The sequence below is a fragment of the Drosophila subobscura genome, chromosome U (assembly GCF_008121235.1).
Source record: "Drosophila subobscura isolate 14011-0131.10 chromosome U, UCBerk_Dsub_1.0, whole genome shotgun sequence".
In the NCBI taxonomy this organism is placed as follows: Eukaryota; Metazoa; Arthropoda; class Insecta; order Diptera; family Drosophilidae; genus Drosophila; species Drosophila subobscura.
In genome coordinates, this window is record NC_048534.1 from 7,207,417 (window position 1) to 7,220,394 (window position 12,978).

General features: G+C 42.0%; 1 protein-coding gene across 15 annotated transcripts in view; it reads right to left on the reverse strand.

Moving 5' to 3' along the window:
• Positions 1-12,978, reverse strand: part of LOC117902180 (neuronal acetylcholine receptor subunit alpha-7) — an 89,679-nt gene that overhangs the window by 19,903 nt on the left and 56,798 nt on the right. For 8 of the 15 annotated variants that reach the window (XR_004649378.1, XR_004649377.1, XR_004649379.1 and 5 more), the window contains 3 exons: positions 9,615-9,754; positions 3,367-3,411; positions 97-206 (listed from right to left, as the gene is read on the reverse strand). Coding sequence is in view for 12 of the 15 variants with exons in the window: in XM_034813344.1 (XP_034669235.1) it covers positions 97-206; positions 3,367-3,411; positions 9,615-9,754 (295 nt within the window). In the remaining 3 variants the exon portion in view is untranslated. Of the gene's footprint in view, positions 1-96; positions 207-3,366; positions 3,412-9,345; positions 9,391-9,614; positions 9,755-12,978 lie in introns of those variants that run through there. The other 7 variants (XM_034813351.1, XM_034813345.1, XM_034813342.1 and 4 more) reach the window with 4 other exon arrangements.

Sequence of the window (12,978 nt, forward strand, 5' to 3'; positions counted from 1 at the left end):
ACACTTTTTTAGTTTGATTGATTCATTTGGGGGCTTGGCAGCCTTTCTATTCGGTTAGTTGTAAAGTCGCTCCCACTGTGGACACAGACCACTTACCTATTGTACATGAGCACGTCGGGTTTCCACAGTTTGTTGGGCGTGATGCGAAGATCCTTGACTCCGCCATATTCCGTCTCGTTCCAGCGCAGATTGTAGTCATTCCATTCCTGTGTCGATACGTTAGATTTGAAGTTAATGGCAGTGCTTACACATCCTTATAATAATTATGTACATATATCTAATCAAATAAAATTCTATTAAATGAACTCAAAATGCGACGTGAAAGAAAATGTGATATGTATCTTTTTTTGGGGGATTCTTTGGGGGTTCGAGTATGGAAAAGTAAGTTCAGAAAGAAAGTAAAGTCTCCAAAAAAATAAATCTACTCAACTGCTCCATCACATGCACAGACATGCACCTGCTATTAGACTACTTTACGTTACGTTACCACAAAAGAGGATGTTGGCCCCTCTCTGTTAACTGATTGGCAAGCTGTTGCGCTGCACACACGCACACACACACGCACTCACACTGTTGCTATGTACACAGATACTCTTACGTTTGCATTATACAACGCACATCTTGACAACAATTTCAAGTTAAGTCAGACTCGCTCAAAACCAGAGTTTCTCCCCCTGGTTGGACCACCGCACATGCGACAAGTTTTATCAACGTTCCTCGTTTGCTCTTTTCTGATCCTGTTTGTCGGTCTGCCATGGCTACTACACTGAGGGAAAAGTTCTTGCAGCATCGCTACGAGTATTTATCTCTCTCTCTCTCTCTGTTTTCTTTCAGTGTTGTCAAACAGTGCTTTGTGTCATTCTGTGGTTGCCTGCAACGCGCTTCCTCCATTGCCGCTCGCTCCTGTCTCCTCAATTCTCACTCCTCGCTCTGCCCGTTGCGTTTTGTGGCTTGCCTACAAGTGGTTCATGTTCATGTCATAAAAGCGGCAAAGTTTTCTCCTCTACTTAGTTTTGCCCCGTGCTCCTGCTCGGCCTTTTTATTGCTGTTGCTGTTGTGTTTATAATTTAACACATTTGTGGCATTTTTAGAGCAAGCAATTGTCCTCACCGACCCCAAGGCTACACGCGCCACACCCAATCCCATACATACACACATACAGAATCCCTTTTTTAAATCACAAAAAATTTAATTACATGCCATGGCCCCGTGCAGCATTAAATTATACGAGGCTGAGGATCTGCATCTGTGCCAGCCAGGGCTCTGCTTTAAAATCGTTTAAACCTGGCTGGCTGCTCTTCTCCGCTGTTATTGTGTGTGTGCGGCTTTTATGACAGCTGTAAAAACAGATGCCTCAGTTGCCCGGATCCCATTAGAGGTGTGGCATCCACCCATCCATCCCATCCAAGCCCTCAAAACATTTTGCAGCTTTTGTGGCGGCAGCGGAAGACACAGATTTTGATGCGAGTGTGGCAATTATTTTGCGAAATAGTTACGGTTGGCTTAACGGTTATGGCTACCTAACTAAATGCTAGGTTAGCAAATGTCAAATGTCAAAATCTTTATAACAATTCTTAGGCTATGATTTTATGAGGTTTATTCATCGATTGATCATCAAGATCTATCAAGATTGATCCCTGCAGGTATTCTAAGCACAATGGAACCCACTGTGGTCTCTATAGAATCGATTTTAAAAGTACTTTTTTTTTGTCTATCATTCCGCAACATCAGTTGTGATTGTTTTGGCGTTCGCTTAGCGGTTTTAATTGCCACTCCACGGCATAATTGAGCCGTCGAGCAGAACAACATTTTGCTGACGGACGGACGATGTGGAACAACTCGCATTTGAAATTCCCAACAGCCAAAAGCCTGCCTGTCTGTGGTCGCGCGTGGCAAAATGACAAACATTCAGGGCACTATTTAAAAGAGTGAGAGAGAGAGAGTGATGCGGTGAATGTACATATCTACTGTCAGTCAATAAACACCGCATGGCCCATCGATCAATCATAAATATTGCCAATTGCAACAGCTCGGACGCAACATTTGGTGCGGTGATGTGAATGTTTTTTGTTCGATTGCAATCGCGAAATTACTAAAATTTATAGACCCAGCTGAGACCCCCAATCTCTTACATTATAAAATGGATGGGGATGGGTATTGGGCTGGGGGATGTAATATACAATCTACGTGTTAAATAAATAATTTAATTAATTTCACAAATTGACAGGGCTTGACGAGGCTAACATGGACCGAGGCCGTGGCTGACCGGAAATAAGTAAACTCCAGCTAAAAAAAATGGCGTACAAATTCCCCGCTGCACTTCCGCTGTCCTTTCGGTGATGTCCGTGTCCGTGTTCATGCATATATCACTGTTTTTCTCTCAGACCAAAAGATAAGCGCTCACACACAGTGGCAAACATACTTCCAATACATTAAGGGGCATGCAGTACGAACAAAACGAAACGAACATCGATTGAGGCACTCTACACGATGCGATCTCTTGGGCATGCAGCACTCAGTGTTAATGTATGTGTTCTCTGTGGCTGGGGCTTCTGTTTAGAGTTGTTTTGTTTCGGTTTGGTTCGGTTTACGTGTTTGGTTTTTAGTTGCTCTTAGTAGAAAGGAAACTGAAACTAACTCGAATCGAGCTCTAAATCAAAAAAATTTAAACGATTTTCCGCGCTGGAAAACACCATACATAGTTGTGATTGTAGATCTCTATGTAGAAAAGTTATAAATTCAAAGAGAATAAAAAGGAAATAGCCAAAATCAAAGTTTATTTAGCTGCTGTGGTGTGTGTGTGTGTTGAGTGTGAGTGGGAGGAGTATGTCTTGTGATTAAGCAATGTTTAGTCAAATATTTAAGCTCGTATTTAGTTGTACTTATTTAAAAGATGATTTTTAAATAATCTAAGACACACACGAGTAAAGCCAACACAAATCTCATCGAGAAAAAGGAGCAGGAGCAGTATAGGAATGGATAGATTGAAGAGTATCTTACAATAGAAGTTTTGGAATAGATGGAAAGATAGAGTTTTGAAAACACTCGATCAACTCTTTGGGGTTACTTCGGGGGTTCAGATCGTGTGTGTGCTTAAACTATGATCGGACCAGACACTTCCTGGACCAGGATCAACTGCTATTTAGCTACTTGATGGAATATCAGCAGAGGAACCTGAACAGGAAGCACCCGTCTCAGTTTGATTCATGATTATATATGTATTTAAAGCATTTACACATTAGTTAAGATACTTTTTAAGCTATTTAGTAGGATTTGAAGTGGGGGTTAGGTTTGGTATTGGGATTCGGGTTTTGGGTTTCAAGTTGATGGCTATTTATGATGCGGCGAGTTTTAGTTGAGACTTACCAACGAAAGCCAAAGATTCGTTATGAGAAGTTGATTTTTCTCGTCCTACAAATTTTGGTTTGTATTTGTTGTATACGCCAAAAAAGAACAGAACGCAGACAAAACAAGAGGTTCAACGAAATCAAAATGTTAAGTCAAAAGAGTAACGAAATCATACAAGTGAAAAGTTTAAAAAGAGCAGAGCATGGTAAAAGAAAGTTTTTGTTTATACATTTGTTTTATGAGTTTTACAAGAGATTTTTTTTTTGGTGGTTAATATATTTATAGCATCGTTTATGTATATTCAAATTTTCAGCTTTAGTTTAAAGAAGTCGCCGCTGGACCTGCATCCGATTGGGTTATGGCTTTAATGTGCTTTAAATCTCTATACCCAATATGCCATCTATCTCTGGCCAGGTGTGGTGTTTGTTTTCGTTCGCCTTTAGGCTTGATAGTTTTCTGTCTGGGCTTACTGATCCAATTAACTCTTCTCGTCTCATCTTCCATCATCACTCAATTGGCAGCAGCCGAAACGGAGAAAATCCGAAATGGAATGCCATCAAAAACTTTGTTTGCCAGAAGCAGCAGAAGCAACAGCCTTGAATCCAAACCGAATCTCAATCTCAAACCGAATCAGTCCAGTCCATCAGTCCCTTGTCCCTCTTCCCACAATTTCAATCTGCTGGTTGCCCGGCCTTCACAGGCTTTGTCTGTCCATTGTGCCAATTTGCTTTACATTCTTATCTCACAGTCTGTGTGTCTCTCTCTCCCTTCTATTCCTGTGCAATAAAAACTTTGAACTAGGTATCAAAACCCATTTATCTTTATACAAAATTTTAATTAAAGATATTTCATGCTGGCACATTGTCAGTCACTCAACCACCCAAACACCGCCGGCCCCCAGTCCCACACCCAGTCATCTGCATGATAGGAATTTAACACGACAGAGAATAGTTCAAGGTGGTTCCAGCAAATTCCGTTTGAAATGCAGATGAAGGACAGCAGATCTGCATGTGAAAGCCTTTGCTCTCTCCCTCTCTTTATCGGAGGTGACTGTCATTAATAACTTGCCAACAAAAATGGTTACAAAACCCACAAAAATGGCCGAAAAATACAAAGAGAGAGAGAGAGAGAGAGAAGCCCTCGACTTGGGTTTTCAGGCAGCAGCTGCAGTAACGACTTGAGCCATTAAAAAGATTCAGTAGGCAGTAGGGTCTTGTAATGATATGCAGGGCCGAGCAGTGGAGTTCCTCCTCCTAAAGTGGGCAGAGCAGGAGCACAGTGACCCAGTAAGCTTCGGGGTATTTCGGTTAAGCCAATATGCAGGGACTTGAGTGTTTTTATATGGAAAGTCTCTCCGTGTCTTCGTCTCCGTCTTTCTGTCGGGGCTGGTTGTGTGTGCGATATTTGCTGTTGACACCTTATAAAAATGGCGATTTTGTGCAAATTTCATGTTTATGACATGACGTCTGCCAGGGTGTTTTCCCTTAATTCTCCACCGGATGCGACGCCTCGTACGAATCCCCTGACATTGACGCATACTAATGACATTTTGGGTGGCTCTTTTGGCAACTTTAAAGCATCATTTGCAACAGACTCCACATCTGCATTAAGCGTTCGCTTAATCGTGGCAAAGTTTCTTCATGCTGCGCATACACACGTTTGCTCAGATACAGATACATTTACAAGATACACAAAGGAGCAGTACCCCAGTACCAAGTACAGGAGTCTCGTCTCCTCTACTGTCATTGGTTGTGCCATAAGCTTATAGATTTATTTTGCATTAACGTGCCAAATTGTTTTTAAATGAGTTTCTAATGAGCCAACAATTGCCGCTGTCGTCTGCCAGTAACAACAATCCAGAATCCAGATTTGAGGCACTTCCATTCAGATTCAAGATTCAATCTTTCTAAACTGTGTCGTCATCGCACTCCTCTCAGTGATGAATGAATGTTTTTGGCAAACTTCGTAGCTGTTGTTTGCCTAACAAATGGGTTATGCACATGAGAGCAGAAGAGAGATCCCAGTGCCAGACCCTGAGAGCAGGAGTAATGCTGCAGAGTAGACCAAACACCAACTTGTTCAAGGACAAAGTTTGTTGGCCTTGGTCTCTCTCAGTGTGTCGGGTCGTGTAGGGTCGGGCTAGGTCGAGGCTCGAGACAAATGAGTGGGTGATAAGTGAGCGGCGCAGTTTGCTTAACGTTTTGCCAAATGACTTTGCCGTACACTGGAAGGGTAATCATTTTGGTGGCAGATTGTTTATAATGGCTTTTAGGTGCTGCTTACATCGTATCGATGGATATTTCTAATACGTTTGAAGATTTTCCTGCGTTGACTTTCGTTCTTGGGGTTGCTCCCATAAGTAGGCTAAAAAGTGAAGTCGATGCCTATATTTGTTAGCTAAGGAAAATCCTTAAATTATATTGAAGTAAGGCTTACACATGTCACAGGTTTATGCTGAAGCGAAGAGTATGCTAGGATTTTAAGGTTCCTTCATCGTATTGAATCGAAATGATTCCATCTATCTGCAAGCTCTTTTATTGCCTTTGTTTCCCACACACACTGTGCCCCCTAAACTATTCCGAAATTCGCCCACAGATGGCCGAGTAATCTGCATTGGATTTCTGCCCTCCGAACTTTTGACTTTGGCCACACCCCAAAACAACAGATTAAACACCATCAAAGCTTGTTCGGCTCACACCCACGACTCCTTCCCTCCCACTCGACACTTTCCCACATTCTCAGCCACTTTTTTTGTAGCATTTTGGGGCCAGAACCTTTGGCCATTTCCTTTTGACACATATTTCCATGGCCAAAGTCATTTAGGGGGGAGAGAGAGATTTTTGTGGTGCAGCCAACCTGGCAAGTCATTAGATGGAGAAGGTTAGGCGTCGTCGGTGCTTTGGTGTTAGCCGAAAAATGCTAATGACTTTATTTTTCTTTACTTTGCTACTGATGCTGATGGCGTACCCCAGCCACAATGTGCATTTTAATGTCGTGCCAAAGGAGTCAGGCATTCGGTTGCAGCTGCCTGACATGCCCCATCACCATCATCATCATCGCCATTGCCAGCTGGGTGGCAATCGTGGAGCAGTAGCTTGAGTAACCTTTGGTAAGCCACAAGCACGTGGTCGTCCAGAAACTTGACTAGTGAAAAGGCTTCAGCAATTGCAAAACTTTGGCAATTGTCAGCGCTTCAGTGATGCTCCCTCCCGGCGGACATTCATTACATAGTTGACGGCGGGGGGCAATTTGAGTAATTGACAAAAGTGTGACCGAAGCGCCGATGGAAATGTCATGGCTGTGGGCATCATAAATCTCTTCACTCGTGGTCGATTTATAATTTATGCCACTGGAAATCAACACGCGCTGCGCGTTCCACGTCCCCTACCTCCCTCCCTATCAGTCCGATGGGGGCCGAGTGCATAAATCAAATTATTTCATACATATTTAATTGTGTAAATTAAAATGCATTTGATTGGGGAATCCAATCTACTCCAATCCAATCCATAGAAGTCCCCCCTTTAATTATATAATTTATTCGTGAGCAAGAGAGAGAGAGAGATTCAGGGTATGAGGGATAGTTGCAGCACATTAAAGCCATAGCCTCATCGCCATTATTATAGTTATGGGAAATCTTTTGGTTTTTTAATAGGTTTTTTTGCGGTTTAGATTGTTAGTTGTGTTTTGCAAATACATTTATATGGCAATATATAATTTGTTTATATGTACTTATAGCTATAGCATATGTAGGTACAAAGAAAACACCGATTTGAAATTGGTTTTAGCTGTCACGCTCTTTTTTGTTTGTCAAATTTAAATGCACTTTGGTTTAAACAACATGCAAGACACGACTTTAGTTGTTCCTTGTTTTTCTCTTGTGTTTTCTGTTTGGTTTTTGTTGCGTTTAATTGTTGCGTTTTTGCATTTTACTCAGACATGTATGGCACATACTATATGTATAATCAGAGAACGCTTTATGACATGTACCCAGCAAATATATATAAATATAAATATATGTATATCAAACATAATTCCGCATTGCACACACACATCACATACATACACACGGGCATACGTACGTACACAAAGAAATGCAAATTTAAATGAAAATCGAACTCAAAATCGAAAGTGGGTTGAAATGGACTGAACGGTGGGTGGTTGGGTGGCTCGTAATCTAAGAATAATAGCCATGTAAATCATACTGTCAATTGATTAATGCACTTAATGAAGGCAAACTAATTTGTGTGCAACGTTGCTTCTCCTTCTCCAACTTTAAGGAGTGACATGGCGATGAAATAAGATGATAACGAGGCCATGTGGGACATCATGTTTTTACAACAGACGCAAAGGCAAAGGGGGGACACTTTATCATTGATTTATGAAAAGCGCAGTAATTGCACTCCACATACGTGTAATAAAAGGGATTACAAGGGCCTTTTCCAGCCGCTGTGACCATCGGACATTCCATTTCAGAAATAATTTCCCCGCCGCCTAAGCACATTTATTCACACGGCAGGCCGCACATTTCCGGGGAATTATTAATAAAATGTTTTGCATTGGCGCACACTCCAGGGATACAAATTAAAAAACAATTACAATAAAATAGGAAAATCAGTTAAATCGGATGCGGAATGTAGATGTCCATGTAAATCACACAAATAGAAACAATAGATACACATAAATATGGGAAATAAAAACGCCTAAGCACGTTTGCGGCTCAAACAGACAGATTTCCATTTAATGCAAACAATTAAAAATGTTTCTATGTTAAAGTTTATTTGTTTTGTTTGTTAGTTGGTTGGTTGGTTTTTTTTCCATTAAAACGACAATTAGTTGAGTTTTTGGTGAAGTTTACAAAATGACACACAATAAACAATAAAAAACAAAACAAAAACGCCAAAAATTAAATTTTTTGCTGGGAAATATTGAAAATTGACGGCCAAACATAAATCATTGCATTTGGACGCAAACGATTCGGTGTAGGATGAATGGAGAGGCTATTAATTTTTTGAAAAGGGTTTTACAGGGTTCAGGGGTCACCATTCATGGTCAGAGAGTGACCAGAGAGAGAGACAGAGCGAGAGCCAGGTGAGAGAGCGTTGAAAAAAATGGCTGTCGCTCTGCAAATATAAATATTATTTATGTCCTTTGGGGTCCTTTGCCTTGATTTATTTGTTTATGTTTATGGCATGGCCTGGCAATTTCTGCCAATTTAGCAATGCCAGGGGAGAGCCAGGGTGAAGGTCCAGCCCAAATGAAATTTGTGTAAATCAAAAGTGGGAGATAGCCCAAGGAAAAGGACGAGCCAAGGAGCCCACATCGGGTGCGACTGAAATCACGACTTGCAATTTGTGACTAAGCATGTACCCACTCTCTGATTTTTTGCATTTATCAAACTTAATTATTTTTAATTGGTTTTAATTTGTTGTTTGTTTGTGTGTTTTAGTTGACATTGCTTTTAATTGAAATATTTAAGCGATAACCGGCAGACAGACGCCACATAAAAAGTAAACAAAGTGAAATGAAATGCGAAAAGAACAAACCAAATGCAACAAATAAGCATTGTTCGAACACTCACGCATACACACACGCACACACTCGCACACAGAAACAGAAACAGAGACATATCGAGACAACACATATACATATGCAAATATGTATTTATTTATTGATAAAGAAACCCCCTGAGGGCCAATAATTATTGAATGCCAAATACAAACTGAGAAATAACGAATCGAACGAAAAAATTGTTTGTGGTTTTGTGGTTTTGGTTTTGTGGAGAATTCTAAAAAATTGCGTCGCTCTTCGCTTGCCCATAAAACGGAAAACGGAAAATGGAAAACGGAAAATGGAAAACGGAAAGGCGGGAAAACGGGACAAAAACTGAAGCCCAAAGGAAAACGAAACAGAAAATCGGACTGAAAAATTCCCAAAAAAGTAAAGAAGCAAGAAAGCTGTGATAATGAGACACACAAACGACGGGTACATGTCACTTACCAAATTTAACCACGCATTTGTGGTCAGAATCTGATTCTTTTCATCCTATAAGAGACGCAATCAATAATTGTTAGTGCTTCTTAATCTCACAATCGCAATCACAATTCATCAATTCAATTCGATCAGACTCGATTATCAGATCCCCTTTTTCGATTATTCTCGGTTATACTGGGTTATTTTTCATTGGCAATTGGCAATTGTTTGGGCCAATTGATGCTTTCGGAAATGTTAGTGAGGGTCTGAGGCTTCTGAGGGAAGCGAACACTTACCACATCGATGATCTGCTGCAACGTCAATCCGAACTTCACCTCCAGTGGTTCCGACTCATTGGCGACGGGTCGCTCCAGCGTGTTGTAGGTGGAGAGCAGGTGGTTGAGCAGACGCTTCTCATGTGGTCCCTGACAGCTTTCTGCAAAAGGAGTGGAGAAAAATTAAGCTGCGAATCATATTCGGCAGTGATTTATGGCACTTTCTGCCAAATTAAACTAATAACTGGGCCCTTCACTTATTGGCAGCTTCGGTCCAACTCATTACGAGGGAAAAAGCCATTAAAAAAATGGCTTGTACTTTGGCAGCGTGATGAGTTTTTGGGGCGGCCAGTTAATTGGTCGAAATCATTTCTGCACACACAAAATGAAATGAACTTTTTCTGCCCAGAGCCCTGGCCCAGCACTGTGCCTAATTGGTATTCGAGGACTGTAGAGTGGGTACAGCAGAAATGCTGTTGTGTATTAGTCGGAATAATTTATATTCATACTTGCGCTATCGATAATTGTCCACTTGTCCATCGGTTTCGATTGCACAAATGAATCATTTCTCATCTCTAAGCACACTTACGACAGCAGCGTTATTCGTTCATAAGTCGAGGGAGTACACTCCTACAAATTGCTCTTCCAACCCACTCAATTTGGCCAGCCCACACGGTGCCAGAAGCTCACATCTCGCATCTCCAACCTGGCCTAGGTGGCAGTCATAAAATGCCATTAAGTGCCTCCGTGTGTCAGTGTTAGTTTTTGGGTAAGAGAGCAGAGCAGAGCTGAGTAGCAGGTCTCCTCGCATTCGCTGGCTGGGTGTGGGTGGTGTACACATTGTGTTAAAGCAAACCGTAAAATGGGCGATGACAAATATTTGAGATGAGAACAAAAAAAGTTGAGAAATTTACGACCATGAGACAGCGATAGTCCCTAGCTCCCTAGGCTACCCAGTGCCCAGCTCCCCTGTAGCTAGTCCCAGTCCCATCTATCCGGCGCTCGCTGCAAAATTGACAACTCAATTGTGAAAACTATTTGCAGGCCATTAGGCGATGCCTGACAGCAACAAAAGGTGTGAGCAGCTGGACCTGGGGACAAATATTGACAGGCCTGTGCTGGCACAAAACTCGAGCCAAACTGTGTGTCAACTCATTCATAAATGCATTTGGGGCCTCCTCCGCTGGAGTCTCTCAGTGGCTTGGCACTGCTTCTCAGATTTGCCTTCACATGTCGCAGGCAATCGAATTCATGTTGGAATTGCGTTTAAATTATGCAACCGGGACACAGGAGGAGCGGTCCAGAAGCAGGCCATGAATTTGGCATGGCTGGCCAACCACTTGGAACCGGCCAACCACTGACGAACTGACCGAACCCACATGCTGTCAAGGTGAACAACGATTGTGTTTATTACATGAGCATTAATATGCAAAGCCCATTGCAGGTCAGTGGGGTGCAGGGTGTGGCATGGGTTGGGACTGGCAGCGGGAACGTTGAATGAAGGATTTGTCCTTTGTTCTCAGTTTTCTGGTGACAAGTGACACTAATAAGCAACAAAGTGGGTTAGCCAACTTCATAAATCAAAGGTATTTTCCCCTGGAATCCATTCACATTTCACGCCACATCAAATACTCTCTCTCGGTTCTGGAAGGGAGTAATGGTTTTCCGTACCATTTGGAAGCATTATTTATCAGGCAAATTGCAACGAAATTAAAGCCAAGTTTCAATTTAATTGAATGAAATACATATGTATGTATGTACATATGTATATGTTTAGTAACAGGCATACATCCGAGATGTTCACATTTCATCGTTTGTAGGCTGTCGCAGGTTGGTCCTGAATTGATTGTACTCCCTCCCACACATGTAACTTTAGCTGTAACTATAGACACACGTGTGTGTGTAGCGTGTGTATGTGTGGGTGGGTTAGTGGCAATTTATTTGTGTGGTGTGGTGACCCAGTTTCTCTTCTGTTGCTGCTGCTGGCCTGATCAATTTGGCCTTGAGCGTCAGGTAGCAACTTCTCCTGCTTCAGCTGCAGTTGTCCTTGCACTAAGTTGACATTTGATTTCTCTAGCTGCTACCCAGGCACACATACCAAACCCCCCTGCTCTACCTTCCTATGCTACCACATTTCTCTGGGGCTGTCGTTTGCATGATTTAAAACTATTTAACTTCTCTTTTAGTTAAGGGCTTTTTCCTTTTGTTCTGTTACAATTTGGACTGAGATTCTCCTCCATTTTGCACCTTTTCATGCTGAGTGGTTTTTTATTTTTTGTCGAGCACCCGAACACCGCGCGGCGAGCACTGCACTGTAGCACTGCAAATGCTCTATGCTCTCAGCTGGTGTTCAAAAATGTATGAGTGCTTTAACCTTGGGCTGCAAGTGAGGGCGCGGCCAAAGGGCTGGCTGGCTGGCTGATTCATTGCACGGCATTTCGCTCTCCCATCTCTCTCTCTCTCTCTCTGGTAAATTGTTAATTACCATTGTGATGCATTGTGCTCTTTGCTACTTCCTCCCACCATTACGTATACGTAATTTTAATTTTGGCCATTCAGTGTTAACTGTACTAGAAGTAGGGCTAATGTGGCTGCAGGGCAAACCGAAAATTAACACGCAAATCAGCACAACAAAATATCAACTTCTAGCAGGGAAAACTTACTGAAAATCTTTAGCAATTCAAATGCAAGAAATTCGCACGGAAAGTGCCCTCTTTCCATTAACTCCTGGCCTAAGCACTGCAATTTATTAAACTAACTACTTAAGCATGCGAAAATACAAGGCACAAGGAAAACACAACACACATAAAAATAATCTAACACACTCTCAGCACAGCAACTTAGGGAGGCACTCTCTTGGCCAGAAGTGAACAAGAGGAAGGAAAGAAGATGAAGGAGAAGTGGCGAGCATGGCACGAGGCAAGAAGTAGAAGTACTAAAGTGGCAGCACACACTTCAAGGCTCGTCTTGGCAGCCAAAGAGATATTTTCAACACGTTGTTCGACAGCAAACAACAACAACAATATCCGTCACAATGGGAGGCTACACTTTGAGAAAAAAATAGGCTTTAACTCCAACCGTTGTCCAGCAAGGTTCCATATTATTTTCCCAACTTCTAGCTTGTTGATCTTTGAACCAACTTCCAGGCTTTTCCCTCAGTGTATTCATGCTTTTTGCAACTTAATTGCAATGTGTGAGGCAAGGCTCGGCCTTTGCATAATGCATGAACCGACATACGGCTCGTTATTATCATTTTGGAGACTTCTTTCGGAGCATCCCACCTGCCGCCTTTTGGCGCTAATTGCAATTAAACAATAATGCACGCAGAGCAAGGCATCAGCGGTGGAAGTAGGTTTTTCTTTTGGGGTAGGGACTTTATAAGAAT